The sequence below is a fragment of the Olea europaea genome, chromosome 6, assembly GCF_002742605.1.
Source record: "Olea europaea var. sylvestris chromosome 6, O_europaea_v1, whole genome shotgun sequence".
Lineage (NCBI taxonomy): Eukaryota > Viridiplantae > Streptophyta > Magnoliopsida > Lamiales > Oleaceae > Olea > Olea europaea.
This window is the reverse complement of record NC_036242.1, coordinates 9,441,512-9,469,206: the sequence shown is the minus strand read 5'-3', so window position 1 is coordinate 9,469,206 and position 27,695 is coordinate 9,441,512. Positions and strand designations below refer to the sequence as shown.

The 27,695-nt window shown below is 34.1% G+C and overlaps 4 protein-coding genes across 6 annotated transcripts; 1 reads left to right on the top strand and 3 right to left on the bottom strand.

The window, feature by feature from the left end:
• Nucleotides 1–342: 342 nt before the first annotated feature.
• On the bottom strand, nt 343–14,347 carry LOC111395761 (putative MO25-like protein At5g47540). Of its 2 annotated transcripts, none has more exons than XM_023021896.1 (11): nt 13,979–14,347; nt 3,439–3,600; nt 3,168–3,286; nt 2,421–2,495; nt 2,194–2,287; nt 1,473–1,532; nt 1,323–1,391; nt 1,124–1,222; nt 878–922; nt 693–795; nt 343–607 (listed from the first exon to the last, which is right to left on the bottom strand). In XM_023021896.1, exons 1-11 carry the CDS (start codon nt 14,198–14,200, stop codon nt 492–494), a joined length of 1,164 nt encoding a protein of 387 aa, XP_022877664.1. In that variant the 5' UTR covers nt 14,201–14,347; the 3' UTR covers nt 343–491. The 2 variants fall into 2 exon arrangements, with proteins under 2 accessions (XP_022877664.1, XP_022877663.1); XM_023021895.1 differs by lacking the exon at nt 13,979–14,347 and adding an exon at nt 4,249–4,652.
• Nucleotides 7,158–9,982, bottom strand: LOC111395762 (beta-(1,2)-xylosyltransferase-like). Its single transcript, XM_023021897.1, has 2 exons — nt 9,038–9,982; nt 7,158–8,403 (listed from the first exon to the last, which is right to left on the bottom strand). The coding sequence occupies exons 1-2, from the start codon at nt 9,293–9,295 to the stop codon at nt 7,681–7,683; spliced, it is 981 nt and encodes a 326-aa protein (XP_022877665.1). The 5' UTR covers nt 9,296–9,982; the 3' UTR covers nt 7,158–7,680.
• LOC111395763 lies at nt 12,175–13,508 on the top strand. The gene is made up of 2 exons (XM_023021899.1): nt 12,175–12,759; nt 13,302–13,508. Exons 1-2 carry the CDS (start codon nt 12,254–12,256, stop codon nt 13,333–13,335), a joined length of 540 nt encoding a protein of 179 aa, XP_022877667.1. The 5' UTR covers nt 12,175–12,253; the 3' UTR covers nt 13,336–13,508.
• Nucleotides 14,348–16,645: 2,298 nt separating the features above from the next.
• LOC111395759 (beta-(1,2)-xylosyltransferase-like) lies at nt 16,646–26,677 on the bottom strand. Of its 2 annotated transcripts, none has more exons than XM_023021893.1 (3): nt 25,912–26,677; nt 18,536–18,685; nt 16,646–17,891 (listed from the first exon to the last, which is right to left on the bottom strand). In XM_023021893.1, the coding sequence occupies exons 1-3, from the start codon at nt 26,581–26,583 to the stop codon at nt 17,169–17,171; spliced, it is 1,545 nt and encodes a 514-aa protein (XP_022877661.1). In that variant the 5' UTR covers nt 26,584–26,677; the 3' UTR covers nt 16,646–17,168. The 2 variants fall into 2 exon arrangements, with proteins under 2 accessions (XP_022877661.1, XP_022877662.1); XM_023021894.1 differs by having other exon boundaries at nt 25,945–26,675.
• Between the last annotated feature and the right edge of the window lie 1,018 nt (nt 26,678–27,695).

The window sequence follows — 27,695 nt, the reverse complement described above, 5'->3', positions numbered from 1 at the left end:
AGGAGCTTAACAGAAGTACCATTTTAAATCCACTAGATCAATAACTATGCAAGCAAAAGGGATTTCTTAACCTAGAACTGGCACCCGAAGTCTAGAGACAATAACCATGCAAGCAAAAGGGATCGTCAATCTTTAGAGATGGACATTTTTCAATTATTTATAATCATTTCTGAAAAAAATTACTTTAGCTTAACTAGGTTGACTAATTGAAACGAACTTCCAACTAGCATGCTATATGACAAATGAGAAGAATGTTTGGTATGCTATATTGAATAAAATTAAGACAAAGTTTAGCCATCTCATCGCACAACTCGTAGAAAGTAGAAACTCCTATCCAATTACATGCATCAATTTTATTATGTAATCAAGATATAAAGGTCACAAAGAGTAACTGCTACATTTTGCACAACAAATCAATGGCTTATCCTTCTGAAAGAGCATGAAAAAGTAGCTGACAATCACTTTGATTGAAAAATTCAATAAAAAGTAACCTATTCTGCTCTAGGCTTAGTAGAAAGTTCTCCAGAGCGGGTATTTGGTGGTGTTGGTTGAAGCTCCTCAATTTCTTTCACGACTAGTGCTTTGTCAGCTTCAAATGTTTCATCCTCTGCAAATTAATTATAGGTATAGACTTATATAAGTTTCATCTATAATGATTATACAAAATGTGATTATAAGTCTCAATAATTTACCTTTTTCCAAGCAAAAGCCATCAAAGAAACGGAGAAGCTTGCTTTTGTTAGCGACTAATATGTTGACAATTTCAACAGGTTTGTTTTGGTTAGCCACAAAAAGCTGTAAGAACACAAAATAAGTGAATACTCAAAACTAATAAGAATTTCTTCATAAGTACTTATCAAATGTTAAGATTTGAAACCTTGAACACATGGAAAGCAGCAATCTGGATGTTCTTGTGTGACTCCTACAAAACATAATTTTAATCGAATTTAGATGACTCGAAACTGCATGATTGATGCAACTTGAAATTTGTCTTCGACATTTTATATTAGAATTTTCATCCTCAATTATTATAAAGAAATAAGCAGGGGATAAATGAGCTGATATATTACAGAAGAAACTATAAAAACGAAATGGCATTCTTGACAGGAAACAGAAATGTTACCCTCAAGAGATTCATCAAAACTCTCATGTTTTCCAACGAGCTGACATAACGTATCATCACACTAGAATTTGAACGATCAAGCAGGATATCTCCCAAAAGCTGAAAGGTAATAGCGATACTCAGTTAAAATTAATTCTTCTTTTTCTCGAAAATTGTTTGCAAAAGAACATAAAATGATCCATCTTAGTCACTTACTTACCTTGACAGAATTTCTTCTGGTTATGTAATTTGTAGATTCGAGCAATTTTGAATTGAATTCTGCAAAAAACTAGAGCAAAGGCACCAAGAAAAATGTATAATAATGTTGAAACGTTCAACAAAGTCACCATACAAGAGTAACAAAACATACCCAAACGTAGTTTTTCATGAGATATTCTGCGACAGTGGATTTATGCCTTGTCATAAGCTCCTGAAAAACACAAAAGTATATTAGATGGAGAAGTGTGATATAGTAAAATTATTCTGAAAGAAAGATAGGAAGACATGCAAATTGATATAAAATATTGAATCCTTATAATTTATGATTCTAGATTGCGACGAAATAAGCACACTTAAAATCGTGATTTCATCCTCGGTAAAGTAATATTACTGATTACTCTAGACGCATATCACATAAGCAACGCTTTTGCATGCAAGATTCGATGACTAATTTGTAGGCATAGGAAATGGAAGATAAGTTGTAAAGCCGGTTCTTCTTATTGTTCCCCTTTTTTCTTATCTAACATGCTCCTTATGCTAAATGTTTTGCTATTTTGGAAAAATAGAACTATAGGAGGCCTCGACAAACCAGAGTAACTCAAAAGTAGATTAATTATCCAAGTCATTACGTTAAGAACTATCTTTTTAACATGAACATAATTCTCTAGAGAGTCTGCAACCGAACGAAAAATAAGCAATTTAGCCCCTGTTTGTTTCTCATTTTTGGAAGAATGAAAATAAAAAATATAGCCGTTACGAGCCCCATACAAGAGATAGAAATTCAAATTTGGTGGCTTGATCTGATGGATAACGATCATATTTTTCATTTTAATGAAAAAAAAGGGGAACCAAACAGGGGCTTAAAGACTAACCTTGAAGGTGGATGCAGCGACTGAAGAAACGTCAAAATTCGCGTGTTGCATATAATCAAAAAACTTTTTCATATGCTCCGAATTCAAAATGTATCTACAAACAGGATATAAATTACCCAAAAAAGAAAATCCATAATTAGAGATTTCAAAAATAAAAAGTTGAAAGGAAAAAACTATTTGAAACCTTCCCAACGGAATTTCTCATCGTTTTTCTCATGAAAAAGTACCTTGCAACAATCTGATGCCGTATAAACTCTCTTAATATTACTCCATAATGCAAAACAATATCTGGATCATCACACCTATAGAAAAATGAAGTAAGAACTAAAGATACACGTGCGCACCACATGTACATGCATACATAAGAGAAAAAACATTTGAATGCAAAATATCTATAAATCGATACTCAAAAATAAACATTTTCACAAGGCCATTTAATTTGAGAATGATGAATATCATACAGTTAATTGTGACTCAAGAATTATGTCAGAAAATAGCAAACAACATGTTAATTTTATGTACTCCTCTTTCTCATTTGGACTGAATGCAGTTGAATATCTCTTTTCAATTTTCTTTTATTGACAATGGCGTTTTATTTCAGTAAAAGGATTGCATTTCCAAAGTAGTTCAAGCGATTTGGCAAAAATCTACAAAATTCAATATAGAAAAAGCCCCTGGGAGACATTAACAAAGGATCTCCACAGATCAATTTCCAAATTCAATCAAGTCATATAAATTTAAGCTCTATCCAAGACGATATGTTTGCTGAGAGTTAGTATTCCTATTGTCACGGTGATATTTCAAAGTAATCAAATATATTATCTTATACAAAGCAGAGATTTTGAATAATTTCTTCCAGTTTTCCGTCCAGGAAACTAAAATATAGCAGTAACAACTAATAGTACAGCAATATAAATATGTATCGCAATAAACTATTTTTCAGAATGTTGTAAGCACAAACAATGATAGCATACCCCATTATCAACTTATCCAAAAGATCTAGATTGGCTTCCAAATAGTCGGAAGCAATTAACCGTGAATCAACTCGTTGCCTTTGCAAATTAGCAACAACTTGAGTGGCATCCTTACGAGCCTAAAAGAGAAAAACAGTATATCCTCGATAAGCAGCAAAAACAAAGTCCAGATTACGCCATACATTGAGTCGAAATATTTAGGTGCCCAAATTTCAAGAACTTAAAAGTTATGTAATTACAACCCACAAAATCTATGGGTGTATGTGCTCACCTCCAAGTTTAATTTTGGGAGACTGAAAATAAGAACCAGCAGTGTATCGTCTTTGAAAAACTCTTTAGTCAATTGCAAGCAAGCTTCTGGAACAGGTTCAGATTCACCAACACCATAAAGAATTGACTTCATCTCCCCAATAAGGACATCTAGTTTGGTCAACTAAAATGAAAAGGCAATTTATAGTTTCAGAAACGACAATAAAAATTGATGGTAAAACTTAACGATACACTACGTTCTAAGGATTCATAAACAAGCAAAAATACAAATGTCAATGATTATTGGCACCAGCAAACATGATGGCATTACAATGCTGACCATTGTTGATATACCCAAATTTATGAGGAAAATTTTCTTCATTATAACACATTAAAAGTTCGATAAAGGAACAAAAACAAATGCACGTGTGTTGATACAAGAATGAGGATTAATTCTCAAACTCCTTTATCTTATGCAGAACCGTTGAGATTTCCTTACTATCCAGAACCTGGCAGGATGTTTGATTTAAATTGCTCAACACAGAAGACATAAACACAATGACGTGTAAAAAATTGTATAATTATAATGAGTAGAAATACATAAAATAGGAAAATCTTAAAAAGCTATGAAAATAATCATCTTAAGTTTTATCTTTTTCTTCTTGCATTAAACATATAATCGTAGAAATCAATAGAATAAAATAAGTTCTTCCATTCAAGCATTGTTCCCTTGCCTCTTCGATTCTCCTTAAAAATGAAAAATCCGACTTAAACATATTGATTACGAAAAAGAAAATTGCACCAATCATGAAAGAATGCATAAGAAATTTACCGTTTCATCATGCTTAGGTCCCCCGGTATCACCACCAGCATCTAGGCCCAAAAGCAGGGCCCTGGTTTCTCTTACAACATCGACAGGGATCCGAGGTTTCTTGGGTTTGAATAGATTCTTCATCGAACTGCTCCTAATAACCTTCTTAACAAGGTTCTTGAAATTCGAAGAAGAACCCAATATCATCTGCTTCGCACCATCCTTCTTCACCACAACAGCCATCTCTTTCCCGTTAATGGAATCTGGAGTTGAGATTCTACAAAGATTACAAAATTTCTGAAATTCCCAATTATTGTTGTAATAATAAAAGGGAATCGAAGAGAAAGCCTTCGGTGTTGTAAGAGAAAGATGATTAGTTTACATATTATCTTTCTATAAGTTTTTGTTGATGTTTTCTTCTTTAAAATAAGAAGAGCTCTATTACGAGCAGAAGACAGAAGACACCCAAATTCATAGGACACCATTGGTTGTTTGCATTTTCCTAAATTCTTGCGTTTCTCCTGCATGTTTGTCTAAGCTTATAAGAAATTTATGCCTCGCTAAATAAATTATTTCTTTTAAAATAAATAATTTTTATTCACTTAATAAGGAATAAGTAATTTTTAATTTTTACTTTTAGGTATGGGAAAAAATCACCTGAGAACTTTTGATTCATCATGACACAGATTTTATGTTCAACATTGAATTATTGAAATTATGCTCACAACGAAAAAGAAAAAGTTTTATTAAATAAAAGTTTATTTGTTAATTTTGCATGGGTGGTCATAGTACATTGAACTACTTTTCAATCATGTTAGTGTTGGAATGCAGAAGCAAAATTATTTAAAAATTAAAATATTTTATAATTCAATTAACAAGATTATTTAGGTATTTACGTGAATATTATATCAAGAATAAAGGATTCGAATTTTTACCTAAATTCGATGATCAATTCTTTAATTATGCTGAATCACAAATTTTCAACTTTTTTGAATCACAAACTTTCAGTCTTTTAATTTCAAAAGTTTGATGCTTCAAATCTCCCATTTTTCTATGATATTCTCCAAACTCAAGACTATACTGATTGGATGTGCATCTTTTTTTAATTAAATCAAGAAACTAATTATTGATCTGAACAATTGATAAAAGCAAGAATTTCTTTTTTCTCTCTCGAAATTTGAGCACTATAGAATTATGTATTATAATTGTTGCAGGAATTTTAGATTCCATCCAGTCTCTATTTATAGAGATAGAATAATTCTAATTCTTGTACAATAATAACTCTACATTCAAATAAGAGTTTTAATAGGAAAAAATTTCAAATACAATTAGTTTAGATTTAATTACATGCGTAGTTTTAGAACTTCAATTACTATTATAATTAAGTTTACTGCTTTTATAGTATTTAAAACTAAGTGTAAAACTTTATTGTAATTATAGTTAAGTCCAAAACTATTATAATTATCGTAACCAAATTCCAATACTTTATGGAGCTACCACAAAGGCTTGATTGAATATATATTATCCAAATTCCAATAATTAAATCATGTTTAGTCAATTCTAGATCACACAATCTAATTATAGTCTTTATATTTTTTCACTAAAGACAAAAGACTGAACTCTTAAAACATATAAGATCATAGAAGCTAATAAATCTATAATACTTTCCTCTAGCCTGCCGTATATGTATTTTATCTCGTCTAAGATCTGATAATTAGATACGAGCAGAAATGATCGTTTTGTTCTTCTAATTATTCTCACTAATTTAAATATCATTTTTCTTCAACGGTCCTATAAACTAATCACAGATGTCGAAATTAACCGTGTTAAACACTGAACTCAGATTTTAACTATTGAATAGAGAATACTTAAGTAGTCACTCTAGCCATTTTTTAGGTTGACGATTCCTGACACAAATTCTTATTCTCTTCTTCGTTCATTCTCAAAATTTCAACTCATCGAAATATTTGACCAATCAAATTGATCTCACTTGTTGATGAATCAAATAACCATCAAAATTTCGAAAAGATATATACATAATCTTGTTAAGGGATTTAGATGAAATATGTAACGGTCAAGTGAAATTTAATTCTTTTCATGGTCATGCTATAAAATTAAACTTAACACGTGATCCGTTCAATACACTCCATGTGTACTAATGTCACTTTAACTATCTTTGTTTATAAAAACGAATCACAAACCCAAATAGTGAATCACTTAACACTACAACCTTTCAATACAAAGTGACAACCTTTATACATTGACTGTGAACAAATTATTTATAATCAAAATATAAATTGTGCCAAGCTGTATTTTTCAACGCAAGTATCCAACTTATATTGTCACAAGTGATCATTGTCACTTTAATTTCCATGCTTAATAATAAATAAATACAATAAATAAATATAATCACAATTTATTTATTATAAATTATTATTTTATCATAAAAATATATATTATATGAACATACAACCCAACAATTATTCCTCCTAATTACATTCCACAACGGCTGTCCTCACCTTATCAAATCCGATCCCATGTTCAACTGTGCTTCTCACTACCTCGTCCTCAACTCCGACCCCATTTGTATAACAGAAAGAGATTGAACATCTCCACGGTAGCCTAAAAATGAACATCTCCACGGTAGCCTAAAAATGATAACAAGGGTTGTGCTAGTTGTACATAATTTTTCATTCATAAAGGTATCCATACACTCACATGGGTGGGGCCCACTCAAATATTTTATTCAAGTGGGTCCCACCTCATGTGAAAGTATGAACACCTTTATGGATGAAAAATTATGTACAACTAAATTTATGCACGAAAACAAAGAGAGTATGAACAGTGATGGCTAATAGCGCAAATCAAATAAAATGGTAAAAGCTGAGGACTAGCCACAATTTAGGCAACAAAACATATAGAACTAAAGATTCAACTAAAGACGTTTCTTGAGATGCATCCTGTATACAACCAACAATTTCATTGCACAAAATTCGTGGAAATCATCCCAAGGGTGTTTGAAAGAATTAACTATAAAAGTTACAGTGAAAATTGAGTGTTCATCGTCGAAAGAATGGCTGTTTTAACATGTGAAAGTGTCTGTCAAATAAAAAACACAATTCGACTCCCCCGCTTAAAAAAATGGCAAGAAGATAAACAAAGATCTTTAGAAGTATATTAGCCCCATGTTATCATCTATATAAACCTCAAGTGTAAAATCTCTAATAGCCATAAACCAGATGCCATCCCTCGCACTGAGTAATATTTGTAATCAAGGGGCCTTCTTCGTGCTTCTCATCAACAGCCCTGGCTGTCCATTGTCAAAGCAATCACTTTGGTGAATTCTGTACTTGTTCGAGAACTGGCATTTACGCCTTCAATTTAGCTGTGAAACTGTCACACTTTCTACATCAATCAGAGGAAAACTGAGAGTTCGGGAGGGGGTTAGCAGATTCAGCATCCAAAGCTCCTCAAAATGCTTTTGAGCTTGTCAAGCACTACAGGAGGATCAGCATAAGACCCACCGAGATATATGGGATGGTACTCCAGCCCTTTCCATCCGGCAATAAGTTCAAAATGCGGACGTCTGTATTCACTACTTATTATCTCTAAAATCACTGTTCCGGGTGTTGCAGAAACTATGTGAGTTAGCCCTGCACCATGAGCACCGATGATGACTGAAGCATCTTGGATGGCTCGAACTTGTTCTTTCATGGGCATGTGTGCAAACAGTCCATTGATTATATTTAATTTACAGTCCAAATGCTTTGAAGCCCAGTTCTTGACAGAATCGAAAACTACTTGTTCATTGCTAAGTCTTGTTTGTACCTTGCCACCATGACGTGGATGAGCTAGATAATCCTCACGTCGTACAAAGAGGATGTTATGACCAGAGACTGGCTTAGGGATGTGGTGTCTATCCAGTGGCAAACCAAAGGCTGCTCTTATCATCTCCCCAAACTCAGACAGTCGAGCAGTTTTCCGATCATCTGGATTTTGCCACAGATCATGTGCAGAAGCTCCATGGCAGTTTATGTTTTCAGTTAGTCCCCCGAATAGAGCAGTTTCATACCCCAATGGGGAGAGGATTGCATGGCGGAAACAAACTGGACCACTAAAATTTTTAGCGTAATTAAGGCTTGAGAACAATGCCCTCCACATTTCTTCCAACTGAGTCTGAAAATACATACAAATGGAAAGAACATCAATGCAAGTGTAGAATGTGCTCAATGACTTCACAAGAATGGACTAACGCTTAATGCCTTGACTTCAAGGGACTTAAAGTTACCATTTTTTATTTATTTATTTTTTTTGAAGTTTCTTGCAATAGATACAATTACTGATTCTTTCAAGAGACGCAGATATGTGGATGGTTTTTAGACAGTTTCTGAAGTGTTTTGATATATCTTGTTAAACCGGCAATAAAGTTCGGGACCTCATCATGGCCCCTCTTCTGCACAAATTTAAAGCTGAAACCAGAGTAAATAAGTAACTAGATGAAAAAAAACCTTGCTTAATGCAATTTGTCAGGGGAAAAAAAAGGTATTGTTCTTACAGAAGACCGATTTTTAGCATACATAATCCTACATGTAGAAACTAGAAAGTATCTTGCAATTACATTTTTACCTATCCGACTGCTTAATAACTTTAAACATCTCATGTTCTCCACTCACATTTGTTAATTTTCCAATTACAGCGAGACAATCAACAACTTGCAGAATCCCCCGATATGCAAGATTTCTAATATAAACAGCATTATGTTATCAATATTACATCAGGAACGTGCAGATAAAGTTAACAGAAGGTATACCTCACAGTGGCCATCTACAAAAACCAAATGAGGTCGATTAGGCAAACCAGTGACCCTAGAAGCAACATACGCACTATACCAGTCAGTCACCGTGTGAAACACGTTTGCATATTCATAACGTGTGACCAAAAGTGTTGGCTCTTCAATCCACTGAAATAAATCCAAAAGATAAATTGTGCAAGCAAAAAAAAAAAAAGTAAAATAAACATTCCCTGAAAACCATAACAAGTACAAGTTAAACAAAGAATGAGGATACATTTCTTGCTCACTTTTCTTAGATCCTAACAAAATAGGTCTTGCTATCACAAAAAATCTAGCTTTTTAGACTAAATTAATGCATGACGACCTAGCACTTCCCGTAAGTTATACTAGGACAATCCTATGAAACTAATAGGCTCAGTCAATGTACCCACACCCAACAGCAAGCAAAATGCACCATAACAGAGTATAATCATGAAGATTACAAAGCAGATAAGAAAATTTCCAAATAATAAACCCGAATATGTCATAAGACAGCTCTCCATAGGCAAATTGCTGCATTAAAATCTAACTTTGTAACCAAAAACTGTGATCAGCATATGATCTAATTGAGCTCATAACATCTATATAAAAAATCAAAAAATATTCATACAGAAAGCTCCATAGACTTGTCAATTTTATCTATTTCTGAAAATGGTCTTGATCATCTTAACAATAAAATGATGCCAAAAAGAGGTGCAGACAAATTACATGTAAAAAGTAGAATGAGATAGTATTTGCTTACCTGTAAGAATTTTTATAGAAAATTGATTATGTTTTGTGACTTTCAGATCAGATCCCCTAAATCTACTACCATTCACCTCCAGATTTCAGGTGTTTCTCTAACTTAGACTGTTAGATGCACACTTTAATTTTAAGATTCAACATAAATGGGAATTTGTTATTATTTTGTGGGTTGCCTCACTATTTCTTGTCGGCCCAAAATGTTTGAGTAAACTTGGGCCCATTATATTCCTGGGTTGCTAAAACGTGTTTCACTTAGAAGAAGCGTGAATGCCTCATTTAAAGGGGGTGGAGATCAATCGTCCACGTGGCTGAATCTCGTCCCTTGGTATGTGATTTTTGGCTGTTCAGATACTTAACTCGATTTTGGCCCTAAATCCAGTGAAAATACCGTGTGCCCTTTCACCTGTTTTCTTCTCTGTGTGAAAGATTAGGGTTCTTCGTTTCTTTACTATAAATCCAAATATTCTTGGTGTTCTTCTCAATCTGATTTCTTAGTGATGTAGTATGATTGTTGTAGTACAGTCTATTAGTGATTGAGATGTTGTTTTGGGTTGTTCAGTGTAAAGAGGCAAAAGGGAACTTGAAGAAACCCTTGGTTTCTTCGTACATTTGTACTATTGTCGACTGATACTTAGTGAATCTTGAGCTTTATCACCTTTTGGTGAAGCTCAACGGGTGACTAGGCCGAAAGGCTGAACATCCGGGCCCTTTTTTAGGACGAAACATATTTTTGTGTTCGATCTTTATTGTTCTGCTATTTTACAATTTTTTGCAAAATAATCAATCCGATTTCGATTCTTAGTGATTCGATTTAGCACCTATTATTAATGAAAACATTTTCCTTTCTTGGTACACATAAGTTTTGAACAATTTGATACATGGGGCCTGCTTTTGTTTGAAAAATTGGCAAATAATGCGAATTAATGAGTTTAAATGGGAGCCAAATGGGGGCTTATTCTTTTTTGCCATTTCTTGGAACTTTCAGGTACTGTATATCTACTTTATAGCAGAACAAATATGAACTTAGGATATTAACTAGGATAACTAACACTAAATATTTGTAACAAGAAGACAGAATAGCAGATCAATTCTCATCAATTAATGAGGAGGATTCTGATTCATGCTGCCAAAAAGAAATAGGTTCATTTCGCATTTTTCTTGAGGTTAATTTTTTTTTCTTGAGTTACTTCACTAAGATCATTTATAGATCATAAGAAATTTTCTGTCGTGCCAAGTAAAATTTTTGGGGCTTGTTTAGTAAAGTTAAGTGTAGGTACTGGATAAAAATAAAGAAGTATATTGTGTAGTACAATGTACCAAGCATATCCACGGTGTACCAAAACTTTCCTGCTTTTATTACAGTTTAACGATATTAATTACATGGTAAGATTGAATGGGAAGTAAAACTTTGGAGTCGAAAGAAGCATACTGCATGGAGTTAGTGGTTCAGTGTGCCCTGGGGAAGTTCTTGCTATCATGGGACCTTCTGGGAGTGGAAAATCTACTCTACTGAATCTTCTGAGTGGAAGAGTGAAAAACAGTGGTGGAACCATAACTTATGATGATCAACTATATGCGAAGTCATTGAAGCGAAGGTAAGCGAATTATTTTCACTAAATGAGAAATCAAGACATACAGGACTTCTGATCACGAAATGATTGATATGCGGATGATAATCAGGATTGGATTTGTCCTACAAGATGATATCGTGTTTCCTCACCTTATTGTTAAAGAGACCTTAACTTATGCAGCTTTGCTTCGGCTTCCTAGCACATTATCTAGGCAGCAGAAAAAGGAGAGAGCCATGAACATAGGGGTGTCAAAAAGGCTCGGTGGCTCGGGCGGCTCGTGGCTCGGCTCGGAAAAAGCCCGAGCCGCCCGGCTCGTGGCTCGTAGGGATCGAGCCTAGGCTCGGGCCGAGCCTCAAAATAAGAGGCCGGCCCGAGCCCGAGCAAGCCCGTGTGGCTCGCCGAGCCACACGGGCCGGCTCGTGTCACGGGCCAAAAATGGCCCGTGACAAAAATGCTCGGCCCGAGCAAATAAAAGAAAAAAAAAAAAAAATTTTGAAAAAAAAATTTTTTTACCTGCTGCCTTAGGCAGCAGGTTACAGCTGCCGGTTAAGGGGGCAGGCTGGCAGCTATATAGCTGCCGGTTCAGCTATATAGCTGCCTTTTTTTTTTCGATTAGACTATTAGTATATTATACTGTTATATTTTTGAAATTCAAATTTGAAAAATAATGCGGGTTTTTTTATCTATAAATACGAGATGATTTTTGAAGTTTTAAATCACTTTGCTATCGATTTTACTTCGTATTATTTCTATATTATAGATTCAGATTCAAGTTTCAATTTCTTCTTTCTCACTAGTCACTTCTCATATAACAATTAATATATTCAATTTCTTTCACTTTACAGTCTAATATTCAGTATTTTTTATTATACTAGTTATTATGGATTTTACAAGTGATGAAATTAATCAGTTTGGCGGTAGTTCGAGTACTCCATCTAACTACGATGCATGTGAAAATGTTCCAATTAATTTGGAGGATATTGAAGAGGAAGAAGTTCAAGTACTCGAGACAAAAAGGTCAAAAAAAGAATCATCGGACTGTTGGCAACATATGACACGAAAAAAAATTGGTGTTCAAAATGGAGTAGATATTTGGAAAGCATGTTGCAATTATTGTGGCAAAGAACTTAGTTGGAAGCCTGGTTCGAGCACAACGCATTTGAATAGACACGTATTGAGGAGTTGCAAAGCAAAACCAGCCGATCTCGACTCGAAACAAACCGAACTAGTGTTTGGCGGTTCTAATTCTACTCTTTCCACTTTTGTATATTCACAGGAAAGATTTCGTGAAGGAATGGCTGCATACGTGGCTGCAGCAGAGATGCCGCTTACGATGATAGACTCAATACACTTTACCCGACTCGTGCAGAAATATCTCCAACCGAGGTATTCTTCTTATTCTAGAAATACTCTTCGTTCGGATAGCATAAAATTATATAACAGAAGAAAACAAATTACTATTGAAGGTCTAAAAAGTTTTAATAGTGTTATATCGTTTACTTCTGATTTATGGACTGGTTGTAATAGAAAAGGTTATATTGCTGCTACGGCTCATTATATTGATCACTTGTGGCTTCTACATAAAAGAATTATTGCATTTAGATGTGTAGAATTTCCTCATAATGCCACTAATATATACATGGTTTTAAAAGATATCATACAGGAATATGGTATACAAGATATGGTTCGAAGTTTTACTTTTGATAATGCTGCAGTGAACAAAGTTGTTATTGAAAGATTTATTGCTGATCTTAATCCCGTATTTGGAAATTTATTTTTTCAACAACGTTGCGTATGTCATATTATTAATTTGATTGTAAAAGCTGGATTAGAACATATAAGTTCACCTTTAGATAAAATTAGACAAGCAATAAATTTTATTACTGTATCACCAGCAAGAAAACAAGCATTTAATAGTTTGTGTGCAGAGTATGGATTACAGGAGAAATCATTTGCCACTGATGTAACACACAGGTGGAACTCTACATATCTTATGTTACATTCGTGTGAAAATTACGATAAAGTGATTTCACTATATTATAATGGTAGACATACACTCGGACCCGAACATAATTTGGAAGATTGGGAATGGACTATTGCATTTTACGTGAAAAAATTCTTACAACCTTTTTTCGATACTACAAAGGAATGTAACGGTGTTTATTACAAAGTTCGATAAAGGAACAAAAACAAATGCACGTGTGTTGATACAAGAATGAGGATTAATTCTCAAACTCCTTTATCTTATGCAGAACCGTTGAGATTTCCTTACTATCCAGAACCTGGCAGGATGTTTGATTTAAATTGCTCAACACAGAAGACATAAACACAATGACGTGTAAAAAATTGTATAATTATAATGAGTAGAAATACATAAAATAGGAAAATCTTAAAAAGCTATGAAAATAATCATCTTAAGTTTTATCTTTTTCTTCTTGCATTAAACATATAATCGTAGAAATCAATAGAATAAAATAAGTTCTTCCATTCAAGCATTGTTCCCTTGCCTCTTCGATTCTCCTTAAAAATGAAAAATCTGACTTAAACAAATTGATTACGAAAAAGAAAATTGCACCAATCATGAAAGAATGCACAAGAAATTTACCGTTTCATCATGCTTAGGTCCCCCGGTATCACCACCAGCATCTAGGTCCAAAAGCAGGACCCTGGTTTCTCTTACAACATCGACAGGGATCCGAGGTTTCTTGGGTTTGAATAGATTCTTCATTGAACTGCTCCTAATAACCTTCTTAACAAGGTTCTTGAAATTCGAAGAAGAACCCAATATCATCTGCTTGGCACCATCCTTCTTCACCACAACAGCCATCTCTTTCCCGTTAATGGAATCTGGAGTTGAGATTCTACAAAGATTACAAAATTTCTGAAATTCCCAATTATTGTTGTAATAATAAAAGGGAATCGAAGAGAAAGCCTTCGGTGTTGTAAGAGAAAGATGATTAGTTTACATATTATCTTTCTATAAGTTTTTGTTGATGATTTCTTCTTTAAAATAAGAAGAGCTCTATTACGAGCAGAAGACAGAAGACACCCAAATTCATAGGACACCATTGGTTGTTTGCATTTTCCTAAATTCTTGCGTTTCTCCTGCATGTTTGTCTAAGCTTTTAAGAAATTTATGCCTCGCTAAATAAATTATTTCTTTTAAAATAAATAATTTTTATTCACTTAATAAGGAATAAGTAATTTTTAATTTTTACTTTTAGGTATGGGAAAAAATCACCTGAGAACTTTTTATTCATCATGACACAGATTTTATGTTCAACATTGAATTATTGAAATTATGCTCATAACGAAAAAGAAAAAGTTTTATTAAATAAAAGTTTATTTGTTAATTTTGCATGGGTGGTCATAGTACATTGAACTACTTTTCAATCATGTTATTGTTGGAATGCGGAAGCAAAATTATTTAAAAATTAAAATATTTTATAATTCAATTAACAAGATTATCTAGATATTTACGTGAATATTATATCAAGAATAAAGGATTCAAATTTTTACCTAAATTCGATGATCAATTCTTTAATTATGTTGAATCACAAATTTTCAACTTTTTTGAATCACAAACTTTCAGTCTTTTAATTTCAAGAATTTGATGCTTCAAATCTCCCATTTTTTTATGATATTCTCCAAACTCAAGACTATACCGATTGGATGTGCATCTTTTTTTAATTAAATCAAGAAACTAATTCTTGATCTAAACAATTGATAAAAGCAAGAATTTCTTTTTTCTATCTCTCGAAATTTGAGCACTATAGAATTATGTATTATAATTGTTGTAGGAATTTTAGATTCCATCCAGTCTCTATCTATAGAGATAGAATAATTCTAATTCTTGTACAATAATAACTCTACATTCAAATAAGAGTTTTAATAGGAATTTTAATTAAATTTCAAATACAATTAGTTTAGATTTAATTACATGCGTAGTTTTAGAACTTCAATTACTATTATAATTAAGTTTACTACTTTTATAGTATTTAAAACTAAGTGTAAAACTTTATTGTAATTATAATTAAGTCCAAAACTATTATAATTATCGTAATCAAATTCCAATACTTTATTGTTCTTCTAATTATTCTCACTAATTTAAATATCATTTTTCTTCAACGGTTCTATAAACTAATCACAGATGTCGAAGTTAACCGTGTTAAACACTGAACTCAGATTTTAACTATTGAATAGAGAATACTTAAGTAGTCACTCTGGCCATTTTTTAGGTTGACGATTCCTGACACAAATTCATATTCTCTTCTTCGTTCATTCTCAAAATTTCAACTCATCGAAATATTTGACCAATCAAATTGATCTCACTTGTTGATGAATCAAATAACCATCAAAATTTCGAAAAGATATATACATAATCCTGTTAAGGGATTTAGATGAAATATGTAACGGTCAAGTGGAATTTAATTCTTTTCATGGTCATGCTATAAAATTAAACTTAACACGTGATCCGTTCAATACACTCCATGTGTACTAATGTCACTTTAACTATCTCTGTTTATAAAAACGAATCACAAACCCGAATAGTGAATCACTTAACACTACAACCTTTCAATACAAAGTGACAACCTTTATACATTGACTGTGAACAAATTATTTATAATCAAAATATAAATTGTGTCACGCTGTATTTTTCAACGCAAGTACCCAACTTATATTGTCACAAGTGATCATTGTCACTTTAATTTCCATGCTTAATAATAAATAAATACAATAAATAAATATAATCACAATTTATTTATTATAAATTATTATTTTATCATAAAAATATATATTATATGAACATACAACCCAACAATTATTCCTCCTAATTACATTCCACAACGGCTGTCCTCACCTTATCAAATCCGATCCCATGTTCAACTGTGCTTCTCACTACCTCGTCCTCAACTCCGACCCCATTTGTATAACAGAAAGAGATTGAACATCTCCACGGTAGCCTAAAAATGAACATCTCCACGGTAGCCTAAAAATGATAACAAGGGTTGTGCTAGTTGTACATAATTTTTCATTCATAAAGGTATCCATACACTCACATGGGTGGGGCCCACTCAAATATTTTATTCAAGTGGGTCCCACCTCATGTGAAAGTATGAACACCTTTATGGATGAAAAATTATGTACAACTAAATTTATGCACGAAAACAAAGAGAGTATGAACAGTAATGGCTAATAACGCAAAACAAATAAAATGGTAAAAGCTGAGGACTAGCCACAATTTAGGCAACAAAACATATAGAACTAAAGATTCAACTAAAGACGTTTCTTGAGATGCATCCTGTATACAACCAACAATTTCATTGCACAAAATTCGTGGAAATCATCCCAAGGGTGTTTGAAAGAATTAACTATAAAAGTTACAGTGAAAATTGAGTGTTCATCGTCGAAAGAATGGCTGTTTTAACATGTGAAAGTGTCTGTCAAATAAAAAACACAATTCGACTCCCCCGCTTAAAAAAATGGCAAGAAGATAAACAAAGATCTTTAGAAGTATATTAGCCCCATGTTATCATCTATATAAACCTCAAGTGTAAAATCTCTAATAGCCATAAACCAGATGCCATCCCTCGCACTGAGTAATATTTGTAATCAAGGGGCCTTCTTCGTGCTTCTCATCAACAGCCCTGGCTGTCCATTGTCAAAGCAATCACTTTGGTGAATTCTGTACTTGTTCGAGAACTGGCATTTACGCCTTCAATTTAGCTGTGAAACTGTCACACTTTCTACATCAATCAGAGGAAAACTGAGAGTTCGGGAGGGGGTTAGCAGATTCAGCATCCAAAGCTCCTCAAAATGCTTTTGAGCTTGTCAAGCACTACAGGAGGATCAGCATAAGACCCACCGAGATATATGGGATGGTACTCCAGCCCTTTCCATCCGGCAATAAGTTCAAAATGCGGACGTCTGTATTCACTACTTATTATCTCTAAAATCACTGTTCCGGGTGTTGCAGAAACTATGTGAGTTAGCCCTGCACCATGAGCACCGATGATGACTGAAGCATCTTGGATGGCTCGAACTTGTTCTTTCATGGGCATGTGTGCAAACAGTCCATTGATTATATTTAATTTACAGTCCAAATGCTTTGAAGCCCAGTTCTTGACAGAATCGAAAACTACTTGTTCATTGCTAAGTCTTGTTTGTACCTTGCCACCATGACGTGGATGAGCTAGATAATCCTCACGTCGTACAAAGAGGATGTTATGACCAGAGACTGGCTTAGGGATGTGGTGTCTATCCAGTGGCAAACCAAAGGCTGCTCTTATCATCTCCCCAAACTCAGACAGTCGAGCAGTTTTCCGATCATCTGGATTTTGCCACAGATCATGTGCAGAAGCTCCATGGCAGTTTATGTTTTCAGTTAGTCCCCCGAATAGAGCAGTTTCATACCCCAATGGGGAGAGGATTGCATGGCGGAAACAAACTGGACCACTAAAATTTTTAGCGTAATTAAGGCTTGAGAACAATGCCCTCCACATTTCTTCCAACTGAGTCTGAAAATACATACAAATGGAAAGAACATCAATGCAAGTGTAGAATGTGCTCAATGACTTCACAAGAATGGACTAACGCTTAATGCCTAAACTTCAAGGGACTTAAAGTTACCATTTTTTATTTATTTATTTATTTTTTTTTTTTTTGAAGTTTCTTGCAATAGATACAATTACTGATTCTTTCAAGAGACGCAGATATGTGGATGGTTTTTAGACAGTTTCTGAAGTGTTTTGATATATCTTGTTAAACCGGCAATAAAGTTCGGGACCTCATCATGGCCCCTCTTCTGCACAAATTTAAAGCTGAAACCAGAGTAAATAAGTAACTAGATGAAAAAAAACCTTGCTTAATGCAATTTGTCAGGGGAAAAAAAAGGTATTGTTCTTACAGAAGACCGATTTTTAGCATACATAATCCTACATGTAGAAACTAGAAAGTATCTTGCAATTACATTTTTACCTATCCGACTGCTTAATAACTTTAAACATCTCATGTTCTCCACTCACATTTGTTAATTTTCCAATTACAGCGAGACAATCAACAACTTGCAGAATCCCCCGATATGCAAGATTTCTAATATAAACAGCATTATGTTATCAATATTACATCAGGAACGTGCAGATAAAGTTAACAGAAGGTATACCTCACAGTGGCCATCTACAAAAACCAAATGAGGTCGATTAGGCAAACCAGTGACCCTAGAAGCAACATACGCACTATACCAGTCAGTCACCGTGTGAAACACGTTTGCATATTCATAACGTGTGACCAAAAGTGTTGGCTCTTCAATCCACTGAAATAAATCCAAAAGATAAATTGTGCAAGCAAAAAAAAAAAAAGTAAAATAAACATTCCCTGAAAACCATAACAAGTACAAGTTAAACAAAGAATGAGGATACATTTCTTGCTCACTTTTCTTAGATCCTAACAAAATAGGTCTTGCTATCACAAAAAATCTAGCTTTTTAGACTAAATTAATGCATGACGACCTAGCACTTCCCGTAAGTTATACTAGGACAATCCTATGAAACTAATAGGCTCAGTCAATGTACCCACACCCAACAGCAAGCAAAATGCACCATAACAGAGTATAATCATGAAGATTACAAAGCAGATAAGAAAATTTCCAAATAATAAACCCGAATATGTCATAAGACAGCTCTCCATAGGCAAATTGCTGCATTAAAATCTAACTTTGTAAAGAAAAACTGTGATCAGCATATGATCTAATTGAGCTCATAACATCTATATAAAAAATCAAAAAATATTCATACAGAAAGCTCCATAGACTTGTCAATTTTAGCTATTTCTGAAAATGGTCTTGATCATCTTAACAATATTACATGTAAAAAGTAGAATGAGATAGTATTTGCTTACCTGTAAGAATTTTTATAGAAAATTGATTATGTTTTGTGACTTTCAGATCAGATCCCCTAAATCTACTACCATTCACCTCCAGATTTCAGGTGTTTCTCTAACTTAGACTGTTAGATGCACACTTTAATTTTAAGATTCAACATAAATGGGAATTTGTTATTATTTTGTGGGTTGCCTCATTACTTCTTTCTGGCCCAAATGTTTTGAGCAGACTTGGGTCCATTATATTCCCGGACTCTGAAACGTGTTTATAAAGAAGAAGCGTGAATGCCTCCTTTAAAGGGTAGAGATCAGTCGTCCACGTGGCTGAATCTTGGCCCTTAGTATGTGACGTTTGACTGTTCAGATACTTAACTTGGTTTTGGCCCTCATTCCGGTTACGATACCGTGTGCCCTTTCGCCTGTTTTTCTTCTCTCTCTGAGTGAAAGATTAGGGTTCTTCTTTTTACTGTAAATCCAAATATTCTTGGTGGTTTTTCTCAATCTGATTTCTCAGCGATGTAGTATGATTGCTGTAGTACAATCTATTAATGATTAAGAGGTATTTTTGGGTTGTTCAGTGTGAAGAGGCGAAACGGAACTCGAAGAAACCAAGGGTTTCTTCGTACATTTGTACTATTCTTGATTGATATTTAGTGGATCTTGAGCTTTATCGCATTTTGGTTATACTCAACGGGTGATTAGGCCGAAAGGCTGAACATCCGGACCCTTTTTAGGGCGAAACATATCTTTGTGTTCGATTTTTAATTGTTCTGCGATTACAATTTTGTGCTCAAATAACCGATCCTATTTCGATTCTTAGTTATTCGATTTAACAAGTGGTATCGGAGCCACTATTTTTTTTAAAAAAAACTTTCTGGCAAGAAATTTGTTTACGTTTTCTGGTTCAGATATGGGGTTTTCTTGAAATTCTTTTAAACCAAAAGTTGTATTTTTAATGTGACTCATTTTAACTCGTCGTGATTTACTCTAACTCATTACTGACTCTGTTTGATCTTTTGTTTTATGTACTGAGTTCTGTCGAGTTGAGTTGAACCAGTCCAGTCCTTGGTGAGTTCTTGACTCACTACTGAGTTCTCACTGAGTCTTGGTGACTCGTTGGCTTCTCGATTTTGCATTGTGTTTCTTGGTCCGGTTCTCACGTTCCTTCATTGTCTGACTTCATTCTGAAACATTAAAGGTTTCAGATTCTGGTATTTTCTTGATCCCCCTATTATTAAACTGTAATCTCAATCTATTTGGTATCAGTTATTAAGGTAAGTAATCTTTCACCACTTACCTTTATCCAAGAACTCCTACGAGGATCTGGGAATCTGAGAAAGTAGTGGGCTGCTAGATTATCACCCCTTAAACCATTTCCAAACTGATTTATATCTGCTATTTTTTAATTACTTTGTATACTGCATAATAAGTAGATATAAGTGCATTTTATGTTTTACTCATATTGTCACTATTCATCCAGCCATATATACCTGAATCTACATACTTTGTGTATTGCATATTTGTTGTTTTGTGTATATATCTGTCACCATGTCTATTACACATAAATTTGAAATTGAGACATGGAATGGCTCTAGAGACTTTAGTCTCTGGCGCCGCCAAAAACTGAGGGCATTACTGCTGCAGCAAAGGTGTGCCGCAGCTATTGATGAAAATTGGGCCGTAGAAATTAGTGCTTATAGGAGGCAAGAATTAAGTGACATGGCATGGAGTACAATTTTCTTACACTTATCTAATAATGTTATTAGAAAGGTTGGGGAAACTACAACTGCTGAGGCTCTCTGGACTAAGTTAGAATCACTTTATCTAACTAAAACTATGCCAAATAAATGTTACCTCGTAAGGCAATTTTATAACTTCAGATTTGATCCCACCTCAAATTTGAAAAAAAATCTTGACAGATTCACAAAACTGATTCAGGATCTTGCTAATTGTGATGAAGAGATTTCCGATGATCAACAATCTGTAGCCTTGTTAAATTCTTTAAGTGATAAGAATAGAGATATCAGAAATGTTTTAGAATATGGGGGGCAAGAACTTACTATTGATAAAATTACTTCAGCCCTGAGAAACAGAGAACTTGAAATAAAAGCTGAGTCAAAAGACTCCAAATATGGTGAAGGGTTATACATAAAAGAGAAATATAACCAAACCAAGAAACAATATTCTTTCAATCAAAACTCTAGCACGAAAGGAAAACCTCAATTTTCTAAATTTAAGGAGAAGAATAAGAATCAAGGGAAAACCAGAAACCAAATCAGAAAGTGTTACCATTGTGGAAGGACTGGCCACATAATAAAAGACTGCTTCAAGAAAATCACTGATATGAAAAATAAAACAAATTCTGAAGGGTCTGCAGCTGTTGCCTGCAAAAATGAATCTGATATTCAAGGGGTTGTTTTGGTTACAACCACCAGAAGGGACCCAAATGAATGGGTCCTTGATTCTGAATGCACCTTTCACATGTGTCCCAAAATTTAATGATTTACTGAATTAGTTAACCTAAATGGTGGACAAATCCACATGGGAAATGACATGAGTTGTCAAGTTAAAGGAGTTGGAAAGGTCAAACTTCTGTTGGATAACAACTTCACTCTTGACCCTGAAGATACTAGATATGTACCTGAGCTTAAAAGAAATCTTATTTCCTTAGGTGAACTTAATGATAAATATAATATCACAATTCATAAAGGGCTTCTAACACTTAAGCAAAGAAGTAAAATTGTGGTAACCTCTCCCAAGATTAATGGCATCTATACTATGTGTGCTAAATTTTTGTTTGATTAGTGCACTGCAGCCTTAAACTCTGACTCCAAATAAGTCTTCAATTTGGCATAAAAGACTTGGACACATATCAGAAAAAGGGTTATCTATTTTAAATAAAGTTGGATATTTTGGAACAGACAATGTTAAAGGTTTGGATTTTTGTGAAAATTGTATTTGTGGAAAGCAAAAACAATTACCTTTTAAAACTGGTATTCACAAATCTACTTCCACTCTAGATTATTTACATGCTGATATGTGGGGACCAACCTCTGTTAATACTCTAAGTGGATTCAGATTTTACCTACTTATAGTAGATGAATTTTCAAGAAAAATTTAGACTTTTCTTCTAAAGAAATCTAATACTTTCCAAACCTTCAAACAATGGAAATTAAAGATTGAAAACCAGACAAACAAGAAAATCTGCAATACTAAGTTTGATTTTTTCTGTAAAAATTCTGGAATTTTGAGACATAGAACTGTAACATACACGCCTCAGCAAAATGGTGTGGCTGAGAGAATGAATAGATATTTACTGAAAAAAGTAAGGTATATGTTTTAAAGTTCTGGTCTCCCTAAGTTTTTTTGGGGAGAAGCCCTAAAAACTGCAACTTATCTAATACATTGAAGTCCATCTAGTGCTATTGATTTTCAAGTTCCTGAACAGTAGTGGTCTAGAAAAAATCCTGATTACAGTAAACTAAAGGTTTTTGGCTGCACTGCCTATTCACATCAAAATGAAGGGAAACTTGAACCTAGATCCTTAAAATGTGTTTTTCTGGACTATGGAGAGGAAACTAAAGTGTACAGACTGTGGGTTAGAAGCCAAAATAGTTTTAAGGTTATCATTACCAGAAATGTCATCTTTAATGAAAATGACATGCCATGTGTTGAGTCTACTAACCTTAAAACTTCAGAATCTACACAATGAAAGGAAACCATGTTAGAAAATCAATCTGATCATCAAGATGATTTGATTGAGGTGGAGACCCCTCAATCTGAGGAAAATCCTGAACATAATAAAACTGATATTGAAGAAGAATCCTTAGGAGATACACTTGCTGATTACCAATTAACCAGGGATAGAGAAAGGAGAAATATAATACCTTCTACCAGAATTAGCGATGAAGAATTTGTTACATTTTTCTCATCCCTGGATTCACTAAATTCTGAACCTGCTACATTTAATGAAGCTATTAAAAGTCTAGATTCTAAACATTGGAAAAATGCTATGAATGAAGAAATGGATTCCCTCTTAAAAATTAAAACCTTGGTTCTGGTTGACAGACCAAAGAACCAAAAGGTTATTGATTGCAAGTGGATATATAAAATCAAACAAGGAGACTCAGATTCACAAAATAAAAGATACAATGCCAGACTTGTGGCTAAGGGTTTTACTCAAAAGGAGGGAGTAGATTATAATGAAATCTTCTCATTAGTGGCCAAATACACCTCAATCAGAATTATATTAGCCTTAACTGCTCATTTCAACTGGGAATTAGATCAACTTGATGTAAAAACGGCATTTCTTAATGGTGATCTTTATGAAACCTTATACATGAACCAGCCTTTAGGATATGAAGTAAAGTCAAAGGTCGATAAGGTTTGCTTGTTGAAAAAGTCGCTTTATGCGCTGAAACAAGCCCCCTAGGCAGTGGTATATCAAATATAACTCTTATGTGCATACTTTGGGTTTTGTTAAAAGCAATTATGATTCATGTTTTTCTATAAAGGTTCTGGTGGATCTGGATCCATTTACCTATTATTATATATTGATGACATGTTGCTTGCCTATAATGATAGATCTTAAATTGATTTCATTAAGTCAAAGTTGAAATCTGAATTTGAAATGAAAGATCTAGGTCAAGCAAGAAGAATTATTGGAATGGAAATAAAAAGAGATAGGAAAAATTGCATGTTAATGTTGAAACAAGACTCTTATGTGAAGAAAATACTTGAAAAGTTTGCTATGCTTGAGTGTAAATCTGTGTCTTTGCCCATTGCAAATCATTTTAAACTGCCTAGTGAAAACTCACCTAAGACTAATGATGAATTCTTAAGAATGGAAAAGATACCTTATGCTAATGCTGTAGGATCTATGATGTACCTTATGGTGTGTACAAGACCTGACTTAGTTCATGACATTAGTACTTTAAGCAGGTTTATGTCCAACCTCGGTGAAACACATTGGTTAGCCATGAAATGGATGTTGAGGTACCTAAAAGGTATTTCAGGTTTAGGTGTAGTGTTTAAAAGAAGTAATGAAGGGGTAAGCTTAAAAGGTTACACCGACTCTAATTTTGTTGGTGACTTAGACAAAAGAAAGTCTACGTCTTCATATTTTTTCACTTTGTGTGATTGCTGCATTAGTTAAAAGTCTCAATTACAAAAATTAATTGCATTATCCTCTACTGAAACTGAATACATTGTTGCATGTGATGCTGTAAAAGAAAGTCTCTGGCTTAGAGGTTTATTAAATGAAATAAGTTTTGAAAATAATTCTGTTAGGATTTATACTGATAACCAAAGTGCCATACATCTGAGTAAAAATCCTGTCTATCATGATAGAACAAAACATATAGATATAAAGTTTCACTTTGTGAGAAATATGGCAGAAAAAGGTATGATAAATATGGTGAAAATTCCTACAGAATTTAATCCTGCAGACTTAGAAACCAAGGTATTACCGTTAAATAAATTTTTAAACTGCTTGAAGATTCTGAACATTACTTAAGTAAAAATCAGAACTTCAAGTAATTTGTGTTGAACAGATTTGAACTAATAATTTTTCTTTTCTTGCAGGTAATTAGAGCAAATGATCCAAGATGTGATATAGACTTCTAGATCCACTAGTAAAGATCAACAAATAGTTCAGCAAGGTGGAGATTATTATTATTTTGTGGGCTGCCTCACTATTTCTTTCTGGCCCAAATGTTTTGAGCAGACTTGGGTCCATTATATTCCCAGGTTCTAAAACGTGTTTATAAAGAAGCGTGAATGCCTCCTTTAAAGGGTAGAGATCAGTCGTCCACGTGGTTGAATCTTAGCCCTTGGTATGTGACGTTTGGCTGATCAGATACTTAACTTGGTTTTGGCCCTCATTCTGGTCACGATACCGTGTGCCCTTTCGCCTGTTTTTCTTCTCTCTCTGAGTGAAAGATTAGGGTTCTTCGTTTTTAAATTAAATCCAAATATTCTTGGTGTTTTTTCTCAATCTGATTTCTTAGCGATGTAGTATGATTGTTGTAGTACAATCTATTAGTGATTGAGAGGCATTTTTGGGTTGTTTAGTGTGAAGAGGCGAAAGGGAACTCGAAGAAACCCTTGGTTTCTTCGTACATTTGTACTATTCTTGATTGATACTTAGTGGATCTTGAGCTTTATGACCTTTTGGTGATGCTCAATGGGCGATTAGGTCGAAAGGCTGAACATCCGGGCCCTTTTTAGGGCGAAACATATATTTGTGTTCAATTTTTAATTGTTCTGTGATTACAATTTTCTGCTCAAATAACCGATCCGATTTCGATTCTTAGCGATTCGATTTAACAAAATTTAATTCATCTAAATAATCAAACACTTCCATCCAAAGCAATATCTGATGTTTCCGATCACTGAAAGCCACTTGGATGGAACTTATATTCATAACTCAAGCAAATAAAAGAGAAAAATCTGCTAATAACAGAGCAACAAGATTCTAATTCTTTCCTTTTTCAGTACTTTAAATCAAATCTAATCCCATTTCATTTATTGCAACATCCTTCCCAACAAATCCAATCATTTAAACAGTTAATGAACACAAAACATAAATATAAAAGAATTAAAATTCCTAATAAATTTAAGCCCAAACAATAAATTCATTCCCAAAAATCAAATTTTTACCATGTTTAACATATCAGGAAAAAAAAAAAAAACCTTAGAGCAAGTGAATTCAGTGGCATCAGCTAACCGAATGGAATCGACCAATCCACGCATCGTGTGCCTATCAATAGCACCTTCTTGGACATAATTATTCAAGAACTTTTCGTCCACCAGCCTTTTCCCATTCCTCGATCTATCATTAACCTTAATTTCGAATGCACCAGCTTCGAAATTCGGCAATTCTTCATCTTCTCCTCTCCCGATCACACTCTCCAACTTCTCTCCCCCTTTGGACATTAAAATCCTCCCCGGAACCATCCGGATGCTTCCCCCTTCGCATATGGAGCTCCTCAAAGTCTCGCTATAAAAACACCTGAACCACCCAGCACCACCGCCGTCACCCAATTTCCGGTTAGTTTCCGAAATGGGTTTTAATAGATCAACACGATGGGTGAAGCCGTTGCCAAAATAGGCTTCGCAAGAACGAAAAGGGACATTGGGATTTTGCGACCAGGGGAGGTAGGAAGGCAATATGGGCCAGGGCTTTACGGAAAGCGGGAGGTTGTTAGAATAGTGATAAGCCGGCGTCTGATTGTGACGTGGTTGATCTGGGTGGGAAGAGAAGTAGAGGTAGAGAGATACAGAATTAATTGCGAAGAGAGCGAGCAAGATTTTCAGCTTTTTGCTGTTCATGTTCTGATTCTTGCTCTCTCTCTTTCTGTGAGAGAAACACCTCTATCGTTCCTTCCTCCATTGTTTGGGGATGATTTTTAGATGTATTTATGATGATGTTAATGCGTCTGTACCTTTAACTCAACTTAACTGGGGTTTTAGATTAGGAAAAAAATGTGAGTTCATGAAAGTAGCCAATGACAGATAAACACGTGGATTATTAAGCAGTTTATGCCAAAAAAATTACATTTTTCTCAGGCAATTCTCTTCCTATGCCGTTAATTTTGACCGATAAAAACGAGTAATTTTAAAAATATAAATAAATTTAGGAAAATTGTAGTCAAGGTCCTAATTTTTTTTCAAAAAAGTGTAATTTGTCCCAAATATTTTTTTTTGGCAGTGTCATCTCAAATATTTGCAAGGATATGCAACACGAGGGTCTTTAGATGGTAACCATCTAAAAATCTGTTAGTTAAGCAAGTGTATTCAACTTGTCCTCATTTGAAGGGAAAAATTGTCCATCCACAATTTCTCACTTTAAAAAATAGATTAATAAAATATAAAAAGAAATTTATCATCTTCCCTAACCTACCCTTGCACGATTTGGTGGGGTGGGATAGAAGTGATAGCGTTGAAGCTTTTCAAGGACGTGGACGCAGCACTGTGTGGCTTGGGTTTGGAGTAGGATGGGGTGATGACGAAGTGATTCTTTTTTCTAAATTTTTTCATTCCTTCTTATCTCTCTCTCTCTCTCCCCCCTCCCTCCCAGACATTCCATCCAAACGTTATTATGTTGCATATTTTGTCAAAGTTTGGAATAGTGATGCTAAAAAAAAAAAAAGTAAAAAAAAAAAAAAAAAAAACATTATAGGACTCCATTGTACTTTATGAGAAGACTAGGGACCCCAACTACAAGTGTCCCTTAAATTTGTTTCAAATAAATGCTTTAGGAATATTTTATAATATTGAACATTAATTATTGTGAGGGCATCCACATTATATACTTTTGAACTTGTAGGCATGCAGCACTTTACTCGGATAGTTTGGGTTTTGGGGTGGGGGTGCTATTCTTTTATAGTGTGAATTAGAGCTAGCAGTTAGAAAATTAAGAGTCTTGTTTAGCCATGCAAGAG

Excerpts from the sequence above, each read along its gene's own strand:
- LOC111395762 (XM_023021897.1), bottom strand. The coding sequence starts at position 9,295 with ATGTATCCTCATTCTTTGTTTAACTTGTACTTGTTATGGTTTTCAGGG. Across the intron at positions 8,404-9,037 it reads TTGTAGATGGCCACTGTGAG|ACTCAGTTGGAAGAAATGTG; the intron begins GTATACCTTCTG and ends ATGTATTTTCAG.
- LOC111395763 (XM_023021899.1), top strand. The coding sequence starts at position 12,254 with ATGGATTTTACAAGTGATGAAATTAATCAGTTTGGCGGTAGTTCGAGT. Across the intron at positions 12,760-13,301 it reads CAGAAATATCTCCAACCGAG|AGTATGGATTACAGGAGAAA; the intron begins GTATTCTTCTTA and ends GTTTGTGTGCAG.
- LOC111395761 (XM_023021896.1), bottom strand. The coding sequence starts at position 14,200 with ATGGCTGTTGTGGTGAAGAAGGATGGTGCCAAGCAGATGATATTGGGT. Across the intron at positions 1,223-1,322 it reads CCAGAAGAAATTCTGTCAAG|CTTTTGGGAGATATCCTGCT; the intron begins GTAAGTAAGTGA and ends ATTACCTTTCAG. Across the intron at positions 796-877 it reads CTGCTTTCCATGTGTTCAAG|CTTTTTGTGGCTAACCAAAA; the intron begins GTTTCAAATCTT and ends GTGTTCTTACAG.
- LOC111395759 (XM_023021893.1), bottom strand. The coding sequence starts at position 26,583 with ATGAACAGCAAAAAGCTGAAAATCTTGCTCGCTCTCTTCGCAATTAAT. Across the intron at positions 18,686-25,911 it reads TTCCTGATATGTTAAACATG|TGGATTGAAGAGCCAACACT; the intron begins GTAAAAATTTGA and ends GATTTATTTCAG. Across the intron at positions 17,892-18,535 it reads TTGTAGATGGCCACTGTGAG|ACTCAGTTGGAAGAAATGTG; the intron begins GTATACCTTCTG and ends ATGTATTTTCAG.